Raw genomic sequence first — 25,124 nt, forward strand, 5'->3', positions numbered from 1 at the left:
CTGGAAATTATTGTGTTATCAAGTAAACATATGGCACGTTTATATAAAATTCCCCCTCTCCCATTTTACCAAAAGCATTAACCAGTACATTTTAAATGATTATATGCTTTATAACTGCACCATCAGATAGTGAGCCCTTGCTACTGCTTAATATAGTGAAAATTTAGATGATTTTGCTACTCTAGTTTCTTGATTAATGATAATTCATGTGAATTTAACGAAGTACTTTCTAGGATAGGAAACAGAAATCTGATTTGTTTTAAGACAGGCCTTTTGATTTTGATCTTCCAGAATTCCCTAGATTCTAGAACGATCCCTGTGGATCATTAACAATTGTAACCCCTCAATTCATGACAGGAGGGAGAGAGTAAACAGGTAGCTAGTTATCTAGTAGTAGGGAAAATGCTAAAATCTATTACTAAGTGTGTAATAACAGGGCACTTAGCCATAATATGATTAAGCAAAACAAGCAGGGCCTTATGAAAGGGAATTATTGTTTGAAAAATTTGTTAAGAGTTTTTTGAAGTTGTTTCTAGTAGTGGATAAGGGGGAGCCTGTGAATGTAGTATATTGGGATTTTCTTAAGGTACCACTCGAGGTTATTACAAAGAATTTTAGGATTTTTAAAAATTCATTCATAGGCTGTGGGCTTCGCTGGCTGGGCCAGCATAATTTGCCCATCCCTAACTGCACAAGCTGCCTTCTTGAACCGCTGCAATCCATGTGGTGTAGGTACCCACAGTGCTGTTAGGAAGGGATTTCCAGGATTTTGACCCAGTGACAGTGAAGGAACAGTGATATATTTCCAAATCAGGATGGTGAGTGACTTGGAGGGGAACTTCCAGTTGGTGGTGTTCCCATCTAACGGCTGCCCTTGTCCATCTAGATGATAGTGGTTGTGAGTTTGGAAGGTGTTGTCTTAGTGAATTCCTGCAGTGCATTTTGTAGATGGTACACACTGCTGCTACTGCGTATCGGTGGTGGAGGGAGTGAATGTTTGTGGATGTGATGCCAATCAAGTGGGCTGCTTTGTGGGATTGAGGGCAATATATTTGCATGGATTGAAGATTGGTCAATGGAAAGAAAACAGTAGAATTAAATGGACTCCTTTCAGGTTGGCAGTTCTGAACTAGCAGGGTGGCACAAGGATCAGCTCTTGGGCCTCACCTATTTACAGCCTATATCAGTAACTTAGTGAAGTGAATGTAATGTAACCAAATTTGCTGATACAAAGTTAGGTAGAAAAGTAAGCTGTGAGGAGGACAGGAAGCAGCTGCTATAACATTTAGACAAATTAAGTGATTGGAAAAGAACATAACAGATTGAATACAACATGAAGAAATAGAAAAACAGAATAAAAAGCAGGACAAATCCAATTCAATTACTGCCCTATCAGTCTACTCTTAATCATCAGCAAAATGATGGAAGGTATTGTTGACAGTGCTACAAATAGCACTTATTTGGCAATAACCTGCTCACTGAAGCTGAGTTTGGGTTCCACTGGAGCTACTGACCTCATTACAGCTTTGACCCAAACATGAATAAAAGACCTCCAGAACTGAGGTGAGAGTGACTGCCCTTGACATCAAGACAGCATTTGGCCAAGTGTGACATCAAGGAGCCTTAGCAAAACTGGAGTCAATGGGAATAAGGGGGGGAAACCCTCCACTGGTTGGAACCATATCTAGCACAAAGGAAGTTGGTTATGGTTGTTGGAGGTCAATCATCTCAGTCCCAGGACATTGCTGCAGGAGTTCCTTAGGGTAATGTCCTCAGCCCAACCATCTTCAGCTGCTTCATCAATGACCTTCCCTCCATCATAAGGTCAGAAGTGGGGATGGCACCAAATAGTGATGGTGTAGTGGTATTGACACTGGACTAGTATTCCAGAGACCCTGGGTAATGCTCCTGGCACCTGTGTTCAAACCCCACCACAGCAGATAATGAAATCTGAGTTCATTAAAAATCTGGAATTACAAGTCTGATGATGTTGTAAAACAGTGACAGCAGAATTCCCAGCCTCTGACATGCTCTTGCAGCCACAGTCTTTATGTGGCTTGTCCAATTCAGTTTCTGATTAATGGTAACCTCCAGAATGTTGATTGGGATTGTTGAGGTCATTAGGGAGCTCGTTAAGAGCTTTCCTTCCAACTTTATAAAAAGTTCTGGTATGATAGCCAAGTGGTTATGGTACTGGGCTTGTAACCCCAAGATCAAGAGTTCAAATCTCACAATGGCAAACTATGAAACAATGTAACTTCATCTGAAACAGATGGAAACAGGTTTACTCAAAAGAGTATCAAGAGTTCAAATCTCACCATGGCAAATTATGAAACAATGTAATTTCATCTGGGCAGGGAAAAGATCCAGAAGTGGGGATGTTGGCTGATGATTGCACAATGTTCACCATTCGTGACTTCTCAGATACTGAAGTAATCTGTGCAGCAAGACCTGGACAACATCCAGGCTTGGGCTGATAAGTGGCAATTAACATTCTCACCACACAAGTGCCAGGCAATGAGCATCTCCAACGAGTGATAATCCAATCATATTCCCTTGACATTCAAAGGCATTATCATTGCTGAATCTCCCTCTATCAACCTCCTGAAGGCCATTGACCAGAAACTGAACTGGATCAACCATATAAATATGGTGGCTACAAGAGCAGGTCAGAGACTAGGATTCTGCTGTGAGTAACTCACCCCCTGTTTCCCCAAAGCCTGACCACTATCTACAAGGCACAAGTCAGGAGTGTGAATACTCCCCACTTGCCTGGATAAAACACTCAAGCTTAACACCATCTGGGGACAAAGCAGACTGCTTTTACACCCCATCCACTTTCAACGTTCACTCCCTCCACCACCGTGCAGTGACAGCAGTGTGTACCATCTACAAGATGCACTGCAGCAATTCACCAAGGCTCTTTCGACTGCACCTTCCAAACCTGCGACCTCTACCATCTAGAAGGATAAGGACATCAGATGTATGTTCCCCTCCAAGCCATTCATCATCCTGACTTAGAACTATACTCGCCACTTCTTCACCATCACTGGGTCAAAATCCTGAACTCCCTTCGCAACAGCATTTTAGCTACACCACATGGACTGCAGTGTTTCACCACCACCTTCTCAAGGACAGTTAGGAATGGGCAATAAATGCTGGTCTAGCCAGCAATGCTCACAACATGTGAAAGAATATTTTAAAAACTTAAATTATGAGAAACTGGTATTCATGGAGAACGGGGTCTTCTACACAAATCACAAAGTTAGCATGTATTCCATGTTAACAGCAAGAAATTCGGAAAACAGAAGTATGTTAGTCCTGATTAAAAATGGATTGGTGTATAGAGTTTAAAAAAAACTTACTACAATTATATAGGGCCTTGGTGAGACCCCACCTGGAGTACTGTGTACAGTTTACCAAAGGAAAAATGTACTTTTCTTACAGGAAGTACTTCAAAGATTTACTGGAATGAGGGGATTGTCCTTTGAGGAGACATTAAGTAGACCATCCCTATAATTGCCTAGAATTTATTCTAGGAAGACTAGAACTAGGGGTCACAGTCTCAGGTTAAGGGGTCAACCATTTTAGACTGAGGAGATGAGAAATTTCTTCACTCAGATGGTTTGGCATTCTGTACCCCAGAGGATTGTGACACTCAAATGTTGAGTGTATTCAATACAGACATTGATAGATTTTTGTATACTGAGGGAATCGAGACACTTGGGGATGGTTACACCTTCCAGCAACTGAGAACAAAGAAAAAAAACAATGAACAAAAAAAAACTGAGGTTGAAGATCAGATATGATATTTATTGAATGGCAGATTAAGCTACAGGGGCTGAATGGCTTAGTCTTCCTATTTCTTATGTCTATTTAAATTGACTTAACTCAGTGGTAGTACTGTCACCTTCTAGTCAAGTCATGGGCTCTGAAGTGCCAGTGTAGAAACCTGACCACATAATTTATGCTGATACTTCAGTGGGCATACCTTACTGTCAGAAGTGCCAACCTTCAGAAGAGATGTTAAAGTAAAACTGCATCGGCACTCTTGCTGGATGACACTTTGAAGAAGAGTTCCAGAGTCCTTGCTAACACCCATCCCTCAACCAACACCATTAAAACAGATCATCTGGTCATTCATCTCATTTCCCCTGTACATTTTAGCCGTTGCACTTCCTTACATAACAGCATTGACTATACTTCAAAAATACTTCATCAGCTATAAAGTGCTTTTGGGAAATCCTCAGACCATGACTGTTCCTACAGAAATATGTGTATACTTCTATAGGAGTTATATATATTAAATCTGTTACATATGGTGCACATTTTTTGTCCACAATAACCTTAATTCCTGTCAGCCACACATTTATGTTGACGTTGATAATGACAAAATGTATGTTGATATTTTTTTCATAGAAAACTTCTATCTCATTATTTAACTGTCTCATTTGTTGATAAAACAGCTGAATCACTCAAACTTGTCTTTGGAGAAAATTATTATTTCTTTTCTCAGTAACTGAAATGTTTACATATAAAATTAAATTTTTAAAAATCAGTTGAATTTTGCAATTATGTTAAATTTTCCTATTTGATTATCTTTTATATCTCAATGCGTTCCTTGAAGTTTCTACTTCATGGTTTCAGCTTGTCTCAAAAGACTGTATTTTGACTAGAACAGTTGGAGACATTCCAACCACATATGTGAATTCTGAATATATGCCGGTTTCAGAATTTCTAGTATATGAAGAAAGTAGTGCCTCCTCATTCTGAACTATTTGAGTTTCTCTGCATCCTCTAAAGGACTTTGAAATAAACTGGAGAATGAATTTGTTAAAATTAAATTTTGGGGTACTTTTGTAAGTAGTAATGCCTGATGAATAACAATTGTTGTTTTGGTTTACAATTTTAAAAAAGACAAAAATAAGTGTGTGCGGGCGTGCGTGCGTGCGTGTGTGTGTGTGTGTGTGTGTTCAAGTGAAAAGGTCAATTTCACTTTGAGTTGTTGATGCAACAAATTTACATCTTACACAACCATAAACATCCGCATCATTCTGTACACTTATGTGGCATTACGTAGCTACAAAGTTCCACAATATGCTGTTCTTTATTCATACAGGATAGGTCAAAAGTCCTATCCGACAAAAGTTTTTACTTCCAAGTTTCACATGTATGATTATCATCAGGAATCACTCTTGTATGAACCATCTCTCCCTTAAGTTATGACAGTCCTGATGGTGTAGCTTTTCAGAGTTCCTTTTCAACCGACCAACAATAACCCTGGCTTACAGTTTGACCACCTCTGTGAAAACAGCCAGTTCTGTAGCTTGTTGCTACCCTCATCTCCCTCATCTGTGTTCGTCAACATGATCGCAGCAGTGGGGCCAGAATAACTGCTCCAGCTCCTCCAATCACCAATTCCTTCTCTCCTGCCCTTGCTACTTCTCCAGCCATAGGTTCTGTCTCTGGAGGAGCAGCGAGAGAGAGAGAGAACCTGTGATTGGAGGAGCGGCTCCTCACAGATTCTGTCTGTCCCAGGTACGGGAGTGACAAATGAGATAAAAGTCACCCCCATAATTGATTCTTCATGTACTTTTTGGGCACTTTCGAGGACAAACTTTCCCCCTGCCCCCGTGTATTTTGAATCTGCTGTTTACGAAGTACTCAGTTCCCCGATCACTCTGTACTCCACATTCTGAAGCAAATACTGTTCACTTATAAATAAAGAGATCTTATATAAGGGTTTACAGCTGAGCCAGTTATCGCAGAAAAGCAGTGGCAGGCATAAGAGCCTGAGGTCTGAGTGGAGTAACAGGGTCAGAGCCAACCAAGCACAGATTTGTTCATCCTAATGATTGAGCCATAAGAGATTCAGACACTATGTTCCAGACATCATCCTCAGCGAAGGTAAAGGAAAGATAACAAGTTTGAAAGAACAGAAAGACAAATAAAGGCAGAACTTTGTAATTGTGTTCCACTGGTGGCAGAGGAACTTCATGGAAGGAGACTGGGAGAAAAGGAAATGGAAATAATGAAGGATAATGAAGCTCAGGGAAAAAGCCATCTTGTAAACAAAGAAATGTCTCATGAATGTATTATGTTGCAAGTCATTTCTAGGCTGTAATGGAGTATAATATTTCCATTCCAATTTTCTTACCCCCTGAATGCAAATTTATGTGTTAGATAAGCATTCTGGTGCTCACAGCTCTCCTGTACTTTGTACAAGAAGCCATTCACCAAAATGTCAGCTTTGGCAATTTTAATTGACCATAACTGACAATATCATTGAACTAAATTCCATTTTGACCTTACCATAATTTTTTCCTCTTGTGGATACTGAGAGTAATCTGTTAAATTAACTAACCCCATGCATAACAGGGGCTAAACTTGCACGGCTCGGTGCCAGATAACGTAGGCCTGAATTTTGCAGAGTTGGGACAATTCCCAGCTCCACAAACCTGACCTGGGAAAATGTGCCCTGGGTGGTTGGAATTTTGTTCCGGGAGGGAGCGAGGTGAAGGCGGGAGTCAGGCCCACTGCCCCCGGAAACAGTTGGGAGGCAGCACAGGGGCTGTCGGTTGTGGAGATGGGCTGAGCAAAAAGGCCTACCTCGGTACTCCGGCACCATGGGAATAAAAAATGAAACGAAAATCACCCCTTCACCCCACCACCAAACCCCAATGGCCCCTACATCTTTCATTTTAACCTATACCCCTCTATGCACCCCCATAGCCTTTGTAGCCCCTATGCCACTTAGTGCCAACTCATGCCAATCCATGACCCCTCTCATCACCCTGTGCACTTAATCCTTCATGCCAACTCACTCAGTATCCCCTGTGGGCAGACCTCAGGACCCATGATTAAATAAATTTAAGTGTCCATTGATGAGTTCACTATTTAAAAAAACACATTCATTGATTTAAAAAAGACATTCACTACATTTAAATTTCTTTAACCCCTTATAGGAATAAACATTTGTATTCATAGTCCCACTTCAAAGACTAAGTGCTTGGAGCTGCCACTCAAACTGAGAGATGACAGGCAACCTACTGTGATAATAGGTTGCAAAATCAGTCATGCAGCACTAATCCTATAATGTCAACCCTCAGGATTGTGTCAACAGATAGCGTAAAATAGCAAGCACTGATTTTTTCCAACACTGCAATTTTTTTCAAATATTCAAAGCGAAGGAGATTTAAATGCCTTGACAGCTTGACAATTCCCTTTGACAGTTGAGCTTGACAGTTCCAATTAGTTTATTCACTTCTTACACACATTCATGTTTGTTTTTAACAGTCCCAAGATCCACCTAACCTCTCCCAAAGGTGTTCCAGGGCCATACTCAAAAGGATACTTCACCTCTCCAAAAGGGTACCCTACCTCTCCAAAGAGATCTTCTCCTATCAACTCTAATGTGCACACATCATATTTCCAACTCCCTCCTAGTGAAAGTCAGATGAGACTGAAGTTAACTGCAGTTCACCATGTGCCGGTGCCTCCATGAATCACAGATGCGCAAAGTTTGACCAGCTCCAGTTCCCCCCACCATCAAAATGGTGGGGACTGGTTTGAGTGCAGGACTTCCTGATTCAGGCCTCCGGAGTCTTTTTTGCAAAGACGGAGAGTATCTCCGTCTGCACAGGAATTCGGGCCACAGTGTTTATATGTTTCCTGAGCTTTTGGGGAAACCCAATAATAATTTTTAAAAAAATATTGGTACGTTTTTAGTAAGTTTGAGATGAAGAGGGTGAGAGAAAAATAAGCATCATTTTGTGTGTTTTTTTTTATAGTTTCTATATACCCTTGCAATTGTACTGATACTTGAATTGCTCGGTGGAGTTGTGGCATTGATCTTTCGGAATCAGGTAAGATTCATCAAATATGTGTATATATATATATATATATATATATATATCTATATATATATATATATGAGGGTACTGTCCATTTTCATTTGAAAGTTCTGAAATTCAAATGATCTTTTTCAGCCCAATCTATAACATGATGATGTTTGCATTGTTTAATTCAGATTGGCTGATTATTGGATTTAGCTTGTCGTAGCGTAGTCGTATTGTTAATGGACACTAGCATAAATACTCTGTTTACTTATGGATCATAAGATCAATTGACATAAGTCATAATCCTATTTTAATTTCATACTTCCCATGACAACTTTTAGATCTGTTTGTCAAGTCTTGACATAGCTCCAACTCAGAAGGTTTAGAGTTCAAGCCTGAATCCAGAGATTTGAGGCCTAATCCAGGCTGACACTTGTGTGCACTACTGAGATTGCTGCACTGTCTAAGGTGCCAACTTTCAGATGCCCGGACGCCTATTAGAATAACAGAACACCTGTCCCTCAGGAAAAGTTGTTTGATTGACAGCTCAGGCTCTCTGATATCTATGGTCAATTTTACAATGTTTGTTGGCATAAGCCAAGTGGTTTCAAATGTTTGTGGTTTTTGAAACTTCGAAGGGCCTGGATGATTGACACTTTTATTAGCTTGCAGTCCAGTTTTTTTTTCATAATAGAAATGTATTGATGGATTACAATTTTTCAAAGCTTTATCTTTACGTATGCCACTTTACACTTGAATGTCCGTTGGTTCCAGAAAGTGTACAATGGGTATGGAGGTTCTGGAGCTTAGCATAGGGGACATGAGAGGCCTGAGGAAGTGGGTGGAAAGGCAGAGCTGGGCATGAGGTGACACAAGGTTGGGTGGAAGGGCAGAGCTTGGCATAGGGGGCATGAGAGGTGCCTTTTGAACCTCATGCAGACTAGGATTCACAACTCCTCTTAAGGGGATGTGAACCATGACTCTTTAAAAACCTGTCACGACTCCATGAGAATTGCAAAGGAGTAGGAGATTCCTATCTCCACAATGGAGCTGGCCAGGTCGGGACTGTTGGATGTGGGCTTCTGACAGGAAGCAAGCCTGCACCCTTTGAAGGCACTTCTGAGAGCTAGACAGCCTGAAATCCTGGAATCAGGACCGTCTGCCATTTTTAAAGGGCTCCTGATTCAACCTGACTCAATGAAAACCCAGGCCATGAAATGAGTGAGTGTTATGTTGTTGGATTTTTTCTATTGTCCTAACCATGGATTATTTCATCTTTCATAAGATAGATCACCTTCCAAGGACAGCCTCACTTTCCTATATCCTTGAGAATGTCTTTCATTGCCTTGAGATCAAGGTAAATTTTTGGTAATTTGTCCTGGTAAAACAAATAAAGCTAGTAAAACAGAATAAACCTATTTAGTGATTGGGTTTAGGCAGTGAACTCCCTCTGGTTCTACAAGATTTCACTCCATTTCTTAAAATTGGCAGAGTATGACACCAGACTTTTAAAATGTGAAACAAATTTATCACACGAATAACGAACCGGTAAAAAATAAAACAATGATATAATTTATGATGTATTAAAAATTTCATGTCAGCATGCACTCATTTTTTTCCCATTATAAATACCTATGTTGACATTTGGAAACTGTTAATGTAAACTAGACATACAGCATTTACAAACACCCCCAGGAGATGTGGTGTAACTGGATAATTGTATGATTTGGTCGCTCATTGTTTAATAGATTTGCTTGATTTTTTTAAACTTGTAACAATGTCTGAAATGATCTTGTAACGTGCTAGAAGACCGGAGAGAAGTTATGGATAAATTCCAGCCATTTAAAACAGGCAGTCTGAAGTCCCATTTCCTGAGGATAATTTCCTGAAAGTTTACTTAGATTACCAGGCAAGAGTTGACATGATCAAAGGCTTGAGAAAGTGAGACTCTCCCTTGAGAATGGCGTAAGATATGAGAGCCAAAATAATTTACAGTAGAAGGGATGTGAATAAAGAATTAACGCTGTGGAGGATATAGAATGAAGAAAGCCAGAAGGGTTCACTATTTTGTAGGCCTTTCTTCATTCTTTGAACTCTCAACCTCCAAACATCACTTTCTTACCAAAATGACTCATCAGCCCTCTTGGGGAATGCATATAGAACCATAAGACCATAGAACACTACAGCACAGAAAACAGGTCATTCGGCCCTTCTAGTCTGTGCTGAGATATTATTCCGCTAGTCCCATTGACCTGCACCTAGTCCATAACCCTCCAGACCTCTCCCATCCATGTATCTATCCAATTTATTCTTAAAACTTAAGATTAAGCTCGCATTTACCACATCAGATGGTAGCTCGTTCCACACTCTCACCATTCTCTGAGTGAAGAAGTTCCCCCTAATGTTCCCCCTAAACCTTTCCCCTTTCACCCTAAAGCCATGTCCTCTCATGTTTATCTCTCCTAATCTAAGTGGAAAGAGCCTACTTGCATTTACTCTGCTATACCCCTCATAATTTTGTAAACTTCTATCAAAGCATGTATTACTTCCTTGTTTTTATTCCAACACATTCAACCGTGAGTCCCTGTGTTACCCAGAACATGGGTAATACCTGCTTAATTCCAGAGGTGGGTGGAGGGTATGTTTATCACATGGTTTATTCTACACTTATACATCAGAACAATCTGTTTTTTAGTAGATATGAGGAAGTTGTCAGCATTTGAATGCTGTTTAACAGAGCTGAAAGCAAGTTTGAGTACAATATAACAAATAAAAGTGACAGTGCTAGATTTATATAGCACCTTATTATGTCATTAGTCATCTCGAAGCACTTAACACAGTGAATTACTATTGAAACTCCATATCTGTTTTTCTGCAGACATCTGCACAAGCTGGTTCAGGTGAAAGTATGGTTGTGATTTTTCTTATTTTGTATCATGGTACTTCATTTTTAGTCTTATAGTTTTTGACTGGTATATAACTGCATAACTATTGAGGTCAGTCTGTGTGAATTACACCTTTAACGATCATTATATTCAGTCTGCTTATCTGTAGTTGCTTGGGCTGACCTTCAAGGTTTGTGTTGCTGGTTTAACTTTGTCATTTGTTTTCCAGACATTAGACTTTATAAATGAAAACATCCGTAAAGGCATTACACATTATTATGATGATCTGGATTTCAAGAACATAATGGATTTTGTCCAAGAGGAGGTTTGTGGATTTTTTAAAATTTTGGTTCAGTGACATATGTCGAAATTTTGAGCTAACATTGTTTATTCAGCTGTCATTATTGTTCTTATGAGTTTATGTCCAGAGCAAACTACAAATGCAGCAGGTTCCTTGGTTTGACAATGTATTTTTATAATTACAGTTTGAATATACCAGAGTCATGCACTCAATTAACTGAGAGCACTCCATCATGAGTCTGTATCTGTTTCTTTCTCCTGTTCACCACCTCTCAACCATATTCCCAACAAAATACTGACCACCCGACTGCCCTTCCTGGCTTTATGTTAGCTGACATTGTAAGTAGCTCGCTCTCCTCAGATTCTGTCCTCCTCTCCTTCAAATCTGCTGTCATCACCCTTTCCTCAAGAAAAAAATCTTTGATTCCTCTGTGCATGTAAATTATTGCCCCAATGCAATCTCCTTTCTCCAAAGTTCTTGAGTGGGGTGTTGCCTCCCAAATCTGCACTCATATTTCCCAGAACATGTTTGGCTCCCTTCAATCAGATTTCCTCCTATGCCACAGTACCTAAATGGCTGTTATGTAGGACATCATTGGCGACTTTATGACTGCTACAAAGATGCACTATTCCTCTTCATTCTTCTCAATCTGTCTGCCGCCTTTGACACAGTTGACAAAACCATCCCGTTCCATTACTATCTAACTAATCATAGCCAAAGGATCACCTGCAATGGTATCTCTTCCACCTATTGCACCATTACCTCTGGTGTCCTCCAAGGATCAATCCTTGGCTCCCTGCTGTTTCTCATCTACATGTTGGTGAAAGCACATCAGTTTCCACATGTATGCTGACAAATAGAATCCCGTGACAAGAGCCCGTGAACCAGCAGACAGAATATTTTTAACAATCAATTTTATTTTCTTAGCTTCCCAAGCTGAAGGAAAAGATTTCCTATTCATATCAGTAAGAAATTTTATGAAACCAGCTGCACTGGGATAACCATCAGGATGATTAACATGTGAAGCAGCATTTCATAGCATTGGTTTCATGCTCTTTGGGTCACCTAAAGATGGGAACTTAAGTATGTATTTTCTCAGATTTAATTTTTAAATGTTTTATTTGCCTTTAAAATGTACTCCTAAAGTGTTTCATCATTGATTTGATATACTATAAAAGAGAGGGCCATAGGGAATGGAAAGGCCATGATTAGGTAATAGGTTGTGATGATAAGGCAGTACAGTATAAAATAAAGGGAGAGCCTCTAAAGGAGGTGCAGACACAGAGGGACCTTGGTGTATATGGACATATATAATTGAAGATGGCAGGGTATGTAGTGAGACCTGTTAATAAAGCGTATAATATCTTAGGCTTTATTAATAAGGGCATTGAGTACAAGAGTAAGGAGGCCATATTGAACTTGTATAAGACACTAGTTAGGCCTCATCTGGAATACTGTGTCCAGTTCTGGGCGCCATACTTGAGGAAGGATGTGAAGCCATTGGAGAGAGTAAGAGGAGATTCACAAGAACAATTCCTGGATGAAGAACTGGAGCTATGAGGATAGATTGGAAAGATTCAGACTGTTTTCCTTGGAGCAAAGAAGGCTGAGAGGAGATTCAAGATCCTGAGGAGTATGGACAGGGTAAATAGTGAGAAACTGTTCCCACTCAAGAGAACATCAAGAACTAGAGGGCACAGATTCAAAATAATTGGCAAAAGGAGTAACTGTTGTGAGGAAAAATTTTTGAGGGTGATTGGAGTCTCAAATGAATTCCCTGAAGGGGTGGTAGAGACAGGTTCGATCGAGGTATTCAAAAGGGAATTGGAATGCTACCTGAAAAGAGAGAACGTACAAGGTTACTAGGTAGTGGTAACGTGAGTGATCTTGATGCACATGACAGCTATCACATCCACAGGCCAACTATTTAGAGTGGGTACTCGAGTGACATGGATTCCAGTGGGGCTTAATGAATGGAAGGATATGACAATTGCGGGATGTGCAGGAGGAACTACTGGCAAGTAAGTTTGCATAGTGTTTGAATGTTCAGGATGAAGACCAAGAAAAGACTGGCAGATTGAGGTGAAAGAGTGGAAAGTAAGAAAGAACAGTGCAAGTCTGGAAATGATTCTTGCATCAGAAAAATAGAGAACTGGAGGAAGAACCCTCAATAATGCAAGAGGGAGATCTCACAGTAGTTGTCTAGACAAACATTAAGCAGTGGCAGTAGCTTGAATAGATTAGATAATGAAATAGAGGTCTGGACAGAGTAGGTAGGGAGAAACTGGAAGAATTGAGAACCAGAGTGCACAGATTTCACTAATTGGCAAAAGCAATGTTGCCATAAGGAAAATCCTTTTATGCAGCAAGTATTTAGAATCAGGAATGCACTTCCTGAAATTGTGATGGAGGTAAGTTCAATGGGGAGGGTATTGGATTTATTATCTGAAAGGGAAAAATGTGCAATGCTATGGGGAGATGGTGGGGGCCATGAGAGCCAACATAGCCACAATGGGCCAAATGACCACCTCCTGTTCTGTAACCATTCTATGAAAGGCCACAGAGCAGTCACGTAACAGAACTAGGAGCAGAAGCCCTCAGGATTATGAAGTTTTGGCGTCTGTAAATAAACTGGAGGCTAAGCTAATAAAAGCAAAACAAAGGGATTTAGAAAATTGAAGAGTTTTTTGAGTTTATTCAAAGATGCCAGATAAGGGTCAACTCGCTTTGTCACGTAGGTGGATTTCTACTATAAAGGTCTTTGCAGGTGGGACTTATGAGACTGAAATGAGGTGTATTGAAGAGCGACTGGGTATTACAGATGTTAGAGTGGACTCTCACACAGCTGGAAAAGTAATCCTAAAAATCCTTTTAACTTTTTGGTCCACATATTCATGAGTTTTGGTCAATCGACACAAAAGCTGCATTTCTGCTCATTTTTCAGATGTATTGTTTGATGCACTGGAGTTTAGTACTAGGATGAAACACCTGAAAAATAGAGAATGTTTTGAAAGCAAATAAAATTAAGAAAGTTAAATCTGGATAAGGAGTGCATACATAGGTTATCCTAAGGTGATCTAACATTGTCCTCATTAGTTCTTTGAAACAAGGATGACATCTGCCAGGCCTCATGATTTGTGTGTCCTCAGGTGACTCAGCAGACCAATCCTTGAGCCTCAGGTCTTTAGGTAGAGAGGACAGGAGTTACCCTGAGGAAGGGGGATTCTCGAGCCAGGGTTCTGCTTCTCTCTTCCTGTATTCGTCACTTCTCCAGAGCGGCACATTAATGGCAAGCTCCTCCCACACACCAATGTCAATTTGCTCACTTTTCAAGGAGGCCTTCAGAGTATCTTTCAAATGTTTTACCTGTCCTCCTTGATATTGGATGCCATCCTTAAGTTGCGAAAAGAGGAAGCAAAAAGATGCAATGTCCAGACCAGTGGAACTGATTTTGCATGATTGTGGTTGCAATGCTGGAAGAATTTTCTTTGGTTAGGATGCTGGATTTTGTTCGTCTGTCTTCCAACTTGACTTTGTGGTGACGTTGCTGGTAGAAACTCTCCTGGAGGTGCCTTTGGTAGCTGACCCAATTCTCACGGACGTCTGGAAGGGTGGTGACAACAACAGGATTGTAAATTAAAGCCTTTATCCTCTTATGGATATCTGTTATCGAAGACCTGGCTGTGCAATTTTTGGAAGACTGCGCTGATACAACGGATTCTCTGCTGTGACTCCACTTCCGTTTGGAAAAGGTAGCTGCCAAGATATGGAGAAGAGTCTAAAGTCATGCAGTCAATTAAAATAGCTGGAGTCGTTGGTGCTTGCCTGGAAGAGGGCTGGTGGAGGGTTGTGTTCTTGCTGATGTTCAGTGAGAGACCAACCCTTTTGTGTGCAGAGTTGAAGAGGTTGAAGGTGGCCTGAGTGTTGTTTGCACTGTGGACCACAAATGTGCAATCATCAGCACAGTGTAAATCATAGAGATGCTGCAGGGTCACCTTATTTGAAATTGAAAAGCTTCTATTGAGTCGAAATTCAACCATAACCCTTTGTGGAAGTTGATCAAAAATGAGTTCAGTGACCAAGCCAAGGTAAGTTGTGATTGTGCTAAAATTCTTCACGATGATGCAAAGTACATGAAGCTAGTCATTTTTAATGATGCTTCAAATGCTGATCTTCCAGATGGGTATACTAGTGTAGCTGGTTTTATAATAGTTATGAAAGGTAAAAGTGGGAAATATTGTCCTTTAGCTTAGGGTTCTGGCTCTTCTTACATCACCACCGAAAACTCATGGGTTATACTGTTAACCATAACTTATAACCCTGACTGTGGGATCTTTAGCTGGGCCTTGGGTGACTCGCAAAAAGGCAAGAATGGCCATTCCCTGAGGTCTCAAATGACCCCGATACCCTGTTTCATAACTATGGCTTAATTTTCTTTCTAAAATGATTTCTACCAACACTCAATCATGCTGACAGTGCCCACCTGCTGTATGTCACTTCAGAACCTCTGACAGAGAAAGTAGAGTTAGGAGAGCAGATGCAATGTTGGCAGGGAAACTGGAATTTTTACAATGGAGTCTGTACAGGAAGTTGGTGAGAAAAACTATACCCCAGATAAGTGTGGGAGTCATGATTTGCAATAAACTCTGAATGCCCAAGCCCACACCTCTCACAAGCACGACATTGTACCCCTGTTCCTTACCTTTCCATACCACCCAGCCTTTGCATTCGCCAGGTCACTTTCTGCTATTTCTGCCACCTACAACATCATCCCAAAGCCAATCTCCTTCTTGTCCCCATCTCTCTCTATTTCCTTGAAAAATGTTTCCCTTTGCAATACTCTTTCACCACCCTAACTGCATGCTCTCTTGCCTTTACACTTTCCTGTCCATTCATGCTTTCCAAGCACACTGTCCACGTGAAACATTAATTTATGTTCACTTCCTTGAATTAAATGTGCTATTTATATATTTACTTTGGTGTGTTCTGCTCTATACTCAGGAGACCAAACACGGACTTGGAGAATATCTTGCCAAACACCTCTGTTCTGTCATCTTTTATTCTTCTGTTTCAAAAAAAGATTATAGGTCAAATTGTCAACTGCCAGTTCTCTGAGCAGATATTGATTGGCCTACTGTATGTTTCCAACTTTTTCTGTTTCTGTCTAGATGTTTAATTTGTTTTAATTCATTTATCAATGATTTCCAGAGACCATTTTGAGTAAACTTCTGCCTTGAAGTTTTAATTCTAAAATAAATAATTTTCTATTCCACCAGGCTGCCAAAAGGTTTTGCACTTTTACTGAGCTGTTTTATCTTTTCTATCCCTACATTTGTTTTCTCAACCCTGTAGCTTTCCTCTGAGCAATGTGCTCTGTATTCAACTAATATTACAAAATCCTCCAATTCACTATGAACAATACCACAGAATATCTACTAGTGTCTGTTTTAATGTCCCGCAGTCATTCCTACTTGAATGTAAAATTCTGGGTTTGTTCATTTTTTTTATTCTTCGGTGTGATGTGGGCATCACTGGCACAATCAATATTTGTTACTCATCCCTAATCACCCTTGAACTGAGTGGCTTGTTAGGCCATTTCAGAGGGCAGTTAAGAGTCAACCACATTGCTGTGGTTCTGGAGTCACATGTAGGCCAGACCAGTTAATGATGACAGATTTCCTTCTCTAAAGGATATTAGTGAACCAGATGGGTTTTTATGAAAATCGATGATAGCTGTCATGGTCACCATTAGCAAGACTAGCTTTCAATTCCACCAGCTGCCATGGTGGGCTTTGAACTCGTGTCCCCAGAGCCTTAGCTTGGGTCACTGGATTACTAGACCAGTGACATTAGCACAATGCTACCGTCTTCCCATCATGTAAGATGATGAGCTCAAATATGCATGCTGCATCTTAGTTAAGATAAACCCAGAGTTGGAGCTGGATTGGGAGAGCAGCATGAGCCAGGTCTCTATTATTCTGTTGGCTTCTCTTTTTCTGTTGAGGTGCTTTTTTCCCAAAATACTGAAGCTAAGTTAGAAAGCTGTGCCATACATTTGTTCCGTAATTTAAACTTGAATTAGATGTGTCACATCAGGCAATATTGGGGCAAATGGCCAAAAGCTTAAACAAAGAGATAAGTTTAAAGGAAAAAAGCAAGAGAGGTGGAGATATTTAAGGATGGAATTCGAGAGTTTAGGACCAAGGCAGCTCAGGTGGAGCAATTAAAATCAGGGAAAGCTCAAGAGGTCAGATCCTTTTACCCGCTCCAATATTCTCCTTCTACCTGGACCCCTCCCTCTGAATTCTTACCTGCTCTTGATCTTTTCATTGAGAACTGTCGGCGTGACATCAGTCGTCTCAATTTCTTTGCTCCTCTCACCCACTCTAACCTGCCTCTTTCTGAACTTGCCGCACTCTGTTCTCTCAGATCCAACCCTAACTTTGTTATCAAACCTGCTGACAAGGGTGGTGCAGAGGCTGAGTGTCAACTCGCAGACACTTCCTCCTACCTCCCCCTGGACCATGACCCCACCACTAAACATCAAGCCATTGTTTCCAGAACTGTCACTGACCCCATCTCCTATGGAGATCTTCCCTCCACAGCTTCCAACCTGATAGTTGCCCAACCTCTGATGGCCCGCTTCTACCTCCTACCCAAAATCCACAAACAGGACTGTCCTGGCAGACCGATCATGTCAGCCTGTTTCTGCCCCACGGAACTCATTCCTTGCTATCTTGACTCCATTCTCTCTCCCCTTGTGCAGTCTCTTCCCAATTACATTCGCGATTCCTCTGATGCCCTATATCATAACAACTTCCAGTTCCCTGGCCCCAACCGCCTCCTCTTTACCATGGACATCCAATCCCTCTACACCTCCATCCCCCACCGGGATGGTCTGAGGGCTCTCAGCTTCTTCCTCGAACAGAGGCCTGAACAATCCCCATCCACCACTACTCTCCTCCGTCTGGCTGAACTTGTTCTCTCACTAAACAATTTCTCCTTAAACTAGTCTCACTTCCTCCAAATAAAAGGTGTGGCCTTGGGTACCCGCATGGCCCCAGTTATGCCTGTCTCTTTATGAAGTATGTGCAACATTCCTTGTTCCAGTCCTACTCAGGCTCCCTCCCACAACCCTCTTTCTCCGGTACATTGATGACTGCTTTGGTGCTGGTTCATGCTCTCGTCTGGACCTGGAAAAATTTATTAATTTTGCTTCCAATTTCCACCCGTCCATCATTTTCACATGGTCCATCACTGAAACTTCTCTTTCCTTCCTTGACCTCTCTGTCTCAAATACTGATGATAGACTAAAAACAAAAAACTGCGGATGCTGGAAATCCAAAACAAAAACAGAATTACCTGGAAAAACTGAGCAGGTCTGGCAGCTCGGCGGAGAAGAAAAATGTTGACGTTTCGAGTCCTCATGACCCTTCAACAGAACTGAGTAAAATTAGGAGAGGGGTGAAATATAAGCTGGTTTAAGGTTTTTGGTGGGGGGGGGCGGGGAGAAGTGCGGGGGTGGGGGTGGTTGTAGGGACAAGCAAGCAGCGATAGGAGCAGATAATCAAAAGATGTCACAGACAAAAGAACAAAGAGGTGGTGAAGGTGGTGATATTATCTAAAAGAATGTGCTAACTAAGAATGGATGGCAGGACACACAAGGTACAGCTCTAGTGGGGGTGGGCTGAAATAAGACTAAGGGCATAAAAGGTATAGATTTAAAAATAATGGAAATAGGTGGGAAAAGAAAAATCTATATAAATTATTGGAAAAAACAAAAGGGAGGGGGAAGAAACGGAAAGGGGGTGGGGATGGAGGAGGGAGTTCAAGATCTAAAGTTGTTGAATTCAATATTCAGTCTGGAAGGCTGTAAAGTGCCTAGTTGGAAGATGAGGTGCTGTTCCTCCAGTTTGCTTTGAGCTTCACTGGAATAATGCAGCATGCCAAGGACAGACATGTGGGCAAGAGAGCAGGGTGGAGTGTTAAAATGGCAAGCAACAGGGAAGTTTGGATCATACTTGCGGACAGACCGCAGGTGTTCTGCAAAGCGTCGCCCAGTTTGCGTTTGGTCTCTCCAATGTAGAAGAGACCGCATGGGGAGCAACGAATGCAGTAGACTAAGTTGGGAGAAATGCAAGTGAAATGCTGCTTCACTTGAAAGGAGTGTTTGGGCCCTTGGACGGTGAGGACAGAGGAAGTGAAGGGGCAGGTGTTGCATCTTTTGCGTATGCATGGGGAGGTGCCGTAGTTGGGGCTTGAGGAGTAGGGGGTGATGGAGGAGTGGACCATGGTGTCCCGGAGGGAACGATCCCTACGGAATGCCACCAGGAGGGTGAAGGGAAGATGTGTTTGGTGGCGGCATCATGCTGCAGTTGGCGGAAATGGCGGAGGATGATCCTTTGAATGTGGAGGCTGGTGGGCTGATAAGTGAGGACAAGGGGGACCCTATCATGTTTCTGGGAGGGAGGAGAAGGTGTGAGGGCTGATGCGCAGGAGATGGGCCGGACACAGTTGAGGGCCCTGTCAACGACCGTGGTTAAGGAAGAAGGAGGACATGTCAGAGGAACTGTTTTTGAAGATAGCATCATCAGAACAGATGCGACGGAGGCGAAGGAACTGAGAGAATGGGATGGAGTCCTTACATGAAGCGGGGTGTGAGGAGCTGTAGTCGAGGTAGCTGTGGGAGTCAGTAGGCTTGTAATGGATATTGGTGGACAGGCTATCACCAGAAATTGAGACAGAGAAGTCAAGGAAGGGAAGGGAAGTGTCAGAGATGGACCATGTGAAAATGATGGAGGGGTGGAGATTGGAAGCAAAATTAATAAATTTTTCCAGGTCCCGACGAGAGCATGAAGCAGTACCGAAGTAATCATTGATGTACCGGAGAAAGAGTTGTGGGAGGGGGCCAGAGTAGGACTGGAACAAGGAATGTTCCACATACCCCATAAAGAGACAGGCATAGCAGGGGCCCATGCTGGTACCCATAGCCACACCTTTTATTTGGAGAAAGTTAGCCGAGTTGAAGGAGAAATTGTTCAGTGTGAGAACAAGTTCAGCCAGACGGATGGGGATTGTTTGGGCCTCTGTTCGAGGAAAAAGCTAAGGGCCCTCGGACCATCCTGGTGGGGGATGGAGGTGTAGAGGGTTTGGACGTCCATGGTGAAGAGGTAGCAGTTGGGGCCAGGGAACTGGAAATTATTGATGTGACATAAGGTGTCAGAGGAATCACGGATGTAGGTGGGAAGGGACTGGACAAGGGGAGAGAGAAGGGAGTTAAGATAACGAGAAATGAGTTCACTTCTACCTCGTACCCAAAATCCACAAACAGGACTGTCCCGGCAAACCAATCGTGTCAGCCTGTTTCTGCCCCACGGAACTCACTTCTCGTTTTCTTGACTCCCTTCTCTCTCCCCTTGTCCAGTCCCTTCCCACCTACATCCGTGATTCCTCTGACACATCTTCCCTTCAACAACCACCACCCCCCCCCCCCACCCCCACCCCCCACCCCACCGGCGGCATTCCGTAGGGATCGTTCCCTCCGGGACACCCTAGTCCACTCCTCCATCACCCCCTAGTTCTCAACCCCCACCTACGGCACCTCCTCATGCATATGCAAAAGATGCAACACCTGCCCCTTCACTTCCTCTCTCCTCACCGTCCAAGGGCCCAAACACTCCTTTCAAGTGAAGCAGCATTTCACTTGCATTTCCCCCAACCTAATGTACTGCATTCGTTGCTCCCCATGCGGTCTCCTCTACATTGGAGAGACCAAACGTAAACTGGGTCTGTCCGCAAGAATGACCCAAACCTCCCTGTCGCTTGCCATTTTAACACTCCACCCTGCTCTCTTGCCCACATGTCTGTCCTTGGCTTGCTGCATTATTCCAGTGAAGCTCAAAGCAAACTGGAGGAACAGCACCTCATCTTCCGACTAGGCACTTTACAGCCTTCCGGACTTGAATTCAACAACTTTAGATCTTGACCTCCCTCCTCCATCCCCACCCCCTTTCCGTTTCTTCCCCCTCCCTTTTGTTTTTTCCAATAATTTATATAGATTTTTCTTTTCCCACCTATTCCCATTATTTTTAAATCTATACCTTTTATGCCCTTAGTCTTATTTCAGCCCACCCCCACTAGAGCTGTACCTTGTGTATGCTGCCATCCATTCTTAATTAGCACATTCTTTTAGATAATATCACCACCTTCAACACCTCTTTGTTCTTTTGTCTGTGACATCTTTTGATTATCTGCTCCTATCGCTGCTTGCTTGTCCCTACAACCACCCCCCCGCCCCCACACATCTCTCCCCCCCCAACCCCGTCCCCGCCCCACCTTAAACCAGCTTATATTTCACCCCTCTCCTAATTTTACTCAGTTCTGTTGAAGGATCATGAGGACTTGAAACGTCAACTTTGTTCTTCTCCGCCGATGCTACTAGACCTGCTGAGCTTTTCCAGGTAATTCTGTTTTTGTTTTGAATTCCCAGCATCTGCAGTTTTTTGTTTTTATCTCTATGTTTAATTGAATGCCACTTCTCTTCAAGAAATGCCTACCTTGAAAAAGTACTGCTCTTCTCTCTGACAGGATTTCCGTATCTCTCTTTTGCCTTGTTCACCTTCATTGCTTTCCATTTCTCTCCTGGTGTTTGACAAGGTGTTTACTAAAACCCGCTTTCACAGCCATATTTCCTTTCTCAGTGACTGTCTCCGTCTCCGACTTACCCCACGTGGATTTCAACTGAAATTCCATCCCTCATGTTTCGAACCCACCCAGGATTACAGGTATCTCTGGGACATAAAATGTTTCTCAGACTGCTGTTCCCGTCGCATTCTGAGATCCACATTCAGTGCCATGCGCCGCCATATGAACACACTCGACCTCTTCCTCCAGCAGCACCATTGTACCCTTTTTCAAAGCTGCACGTGCCCCCAGTTTCATTTTATTCTTCATCTCATCTGACGCCTCAACAAGAAACTTTTTCTCTTTCTCTCAAGTGCTAAGGAACGCAAGCTCCAACCACTTATCGACACCAACACCGATCAAGGACCCTCCACCCCTGCCCGTCCCTCCGTTCCCACCCCATTTTCTAATCCCAGCCCCAGCCATGTATTCACTATACCCCCTGACCTTCCCCTCTCCGATGCTGAACGTTCAGTGCTCAGCAAAAAACTTAGTATCATACCCTTACGCCCTCATCTCAATGAATTTCGGGCTCGGCACGATGCTGAACTCTTCTTCCGCCGCCTTCGTCTCCATACTCACTTCTTTGGGCAGGAGTCCTCTCCCTGTTCAACAGATCCTTTTACCCACCTACAATATTCTCCCTCCACCTGGACCCCTCCCTCTGGATTCTTACCTTCTCTTGATGTTTTCACTGAGAACTGTCGGCATGACATTAGTCGTGTCAATTTCTGTGCTCCTCTCACCCATTCTAATCTCTCTCTCTCTGAACTTACTGCATTCCGTTCTCTCAGGTCTAACCCTAACATTGTCCTCAAACCCGCTGACAAGGGTGGTGCTGTTGTTGTCTGGCGCACTGACCTCTACCTCGCGGAGGCTGAGCGTCAACTCGCAGACACTTCCTCCTACCTCTCCCTGGACCATGACCCCACCACTGAACATCAAGCCATTGTATCCAGAACTGTCACTGACCTCATCTGCTCTGGAGATCTTCCTCCCATAGCTTCCAACCTGATAGTCGCCCAACCTCGGACGGCCCGCTTCTACCTCCTACCCAAAATCCACAAACATGACTGTCCCGGCAGACCGATCATGTCAGCCTGTTCCTGCCCCACGGAACTCACTTCTCATTATCTTGACTCCCTTCTCTCTCCCCTTGTCCAGTCCCTTCCCGCCTACATCCGTGATTCCTCTGACACCTTAGTCACATCAACAATTTCCAGTTCCCTGGCCCCAACCGCCTCCTCTTCACCATGGACATCCAATCCCTCTACACCTCCATCCTCCACCAGGATGGTCTGAGGGCCCTTAGCTTCTTCCTCGAAAAGAGACCTGAACAATCCCCATCCACCACTATTCTCATCTGTCTGGCTGAACTTGTTCTCACACTGAACAATTTCTCGTTTAACTCCTCTCACTTCCTCCAAGTAAAAGATGTGGCTATGGGTACCTGCGTGGGCCCCAGCTATGCCTGTCTCTTTATGGGCTATGTGGAACATTCCTTGTACCAGTCCTACTCAGGCCCCCTTCCACAACTCTTTCTCCGGTACATCAATGATTACTTCGGTGCTGCTTCATGCTCTCGTCGGGACCTGGAAAAATTTATTAATTTTGCTTCCAATCTCCATCATTTTCACATGGTCCATCTCTGACACTTCCCTTCCCTTCCTTAACCTCACTGTCTCAATTTCTGGTGATAGACTGTCCACCAATATCCATTACAAGCCTACCAACTCCCACAGCTACCTCGACTTCAGCTCCTCACACCCCGCTTCCTGTAAGGACTCCATCCCATTCTCTCAGTTCCTTCGCCTCCGTTGCATCTGTTCTGATGATGTTACCTCCAAAAACAGTTCCTCTGACATGTCGTCCTTCTTCCTTAACCGAGGTTTTCCACCCACGGTCGTTGACAGGGCCCTCAACCATGTCTGGCCCATCTCCCGCATATCCGCCCTCACGCCTTCTCTTCCCTCCCAGAAACATGTCCTCACTTATCACCCCACCAGCCTCAACATTCAAAGGATCATCCTCTGCCATTTCTGCCAACTGCAGCATGATGCCACCACCAAATACATCTTCCCTTCACTCCCCTGGTGGCATTCCGTAGGGATCGTACCATCCGGGACACCCTGGTCCACTCCTCCATCACCCCCTACTCCTCAACCCCCACCTACAGCACCTCCCCATGCATACGCAAACGATGCAACACCTGCCCCTTCACTTCCTCTGTCCTCACCGTCCAAGGGCCCAAACACTCCTTTCAAGTGAAGCATTTCACTTGCATTTCCCCCAACTTAGTCTACTGCATTGGTTGCTCCCAATGCGGCCTCCTCTACGTTGGAGAGACCAAACGCAAACTGGGCGACCGCTTTGCAGAACACCTGCGGTCTGTCCGCAAGAATGACCCAAACTTCCCTGTCGCTTGCCATTATAACACTCCGCCCTGCTCTCTTGCCTGAACAATCCCTTGGCTTGCTGCATTGTTCCAGTGAAACTTAACGCAAACTGGAGGAACAGCACCTCATCTTCCAACTAGGCACTTTACAGCCTTCTGAACTGAATATTGAATTCAACAACTTTAGATCTTGAAGTCCCTCCTCCATCCCCTTTCTGTTTCTTCCCCCTCTCTTTTGTTTTTTCCAATAATTTATATAGATTTTTCTTTTCCCACCTATTTCCATTATTTTTAAATCTATACCTTTTCTGCCCTGTTCGTCTTATTTCAGCCCACCCCCCCCACTAGAGCTGTACCTTGTGTGTCCTGCCATCCATTCTTAATTAACACATTCTTTTAGATAATATCACCACCTTCAACACCTCTTTGTTCTTTTGTCTGTGACATCTTTTGATTATCTGCTGCTATCACTGCTTGCTTGTCCCTACAACCACCACCCCCACCCCCAACCTTAAACCAGCTTATATTTCACCCCTCTCCTAATTTTACTCAGTTCTGTTGAAGGGTCATGAGGACTCGAAACGTCAACTTTGTTCTTCTCTATTGGTGATAGACTGTCCACCAATATTCATTACAGGCCAAGCAACTCCCACAGCTACCTCGACTACAACTGCTCACACCCCGCTTCCAGCAAGGATGCCATCCTATTCCCTGAGTTCCGTTGCCTCCGTCGCATCTATTCTGATGATGCCACTTTCCAAAACAGTTCCTCTGACATGTCTTCCTTCTTCCTTAACCGAGGTTTTCCACCCATGGTGGCTGATAGGGCCCTCAATTGTATCCGGCCCATCTCCCACACATCTGCCTTCACACCTTCCTCTCCCTCCCAGAACCATGATAGGGTCTCTATTTATCACCCCATCTCACTTATCACCCCACCAGCCTCCGCATTCAAAGGATCATCCTCTGCCATTTCCGCCAACTGCAGCATGATGCCACCACCAAACACATCTTCCCTTCAC

General features: G+C 43.1%; 1 protein-coding gene across 3 annotated transcripts in view; it reads left to right on the forward strand.

Moving 5' to 3' along the window:
- tspan15 (tetraspanin 15) overlaps positions 1-25,124 on the forward strand; it is a 218,495-nt gene that overhangs the window by 69,389 nt on the left and 123,982 nt on the right. The window contains exons 3-5 of one of the 3 annotated variants that reach the window (XM_041209469.1): positions 7,791-7,865; positions 9,124-9,195; positions 10,953-11,048. In XM_041209469.1, coding sequence (XP_041065403.1) covers positions 7,791-7,865; positions 9,124-9,195; positions 10,953-11,048 — 243 coding nt within the window. The remainder of the gene's footprint in view (positions 1-7,790; positions 7,866-9,123; positions 9,196-10,952; positions 11,049-25,124) is intronic. The other 2 variants (XM_041209470.1, XM_041209471.1) reach the window with 2 other exon arrangements.

Source organism: Carcharodon carcharias, chromosome 17 (genome assembly GCF_017639515.1).
Source record: "Carcharodon carcharias isolate sCarCar2 chromosome 17, sCarCar2.pri, whole genome shotgun sequence".
NCBI lineage: Eukaryota > Metazoa > Chordata > Chondrichthyes > Lamniformes > Lamnidae > Carcharodon > Carcharodon carcharias.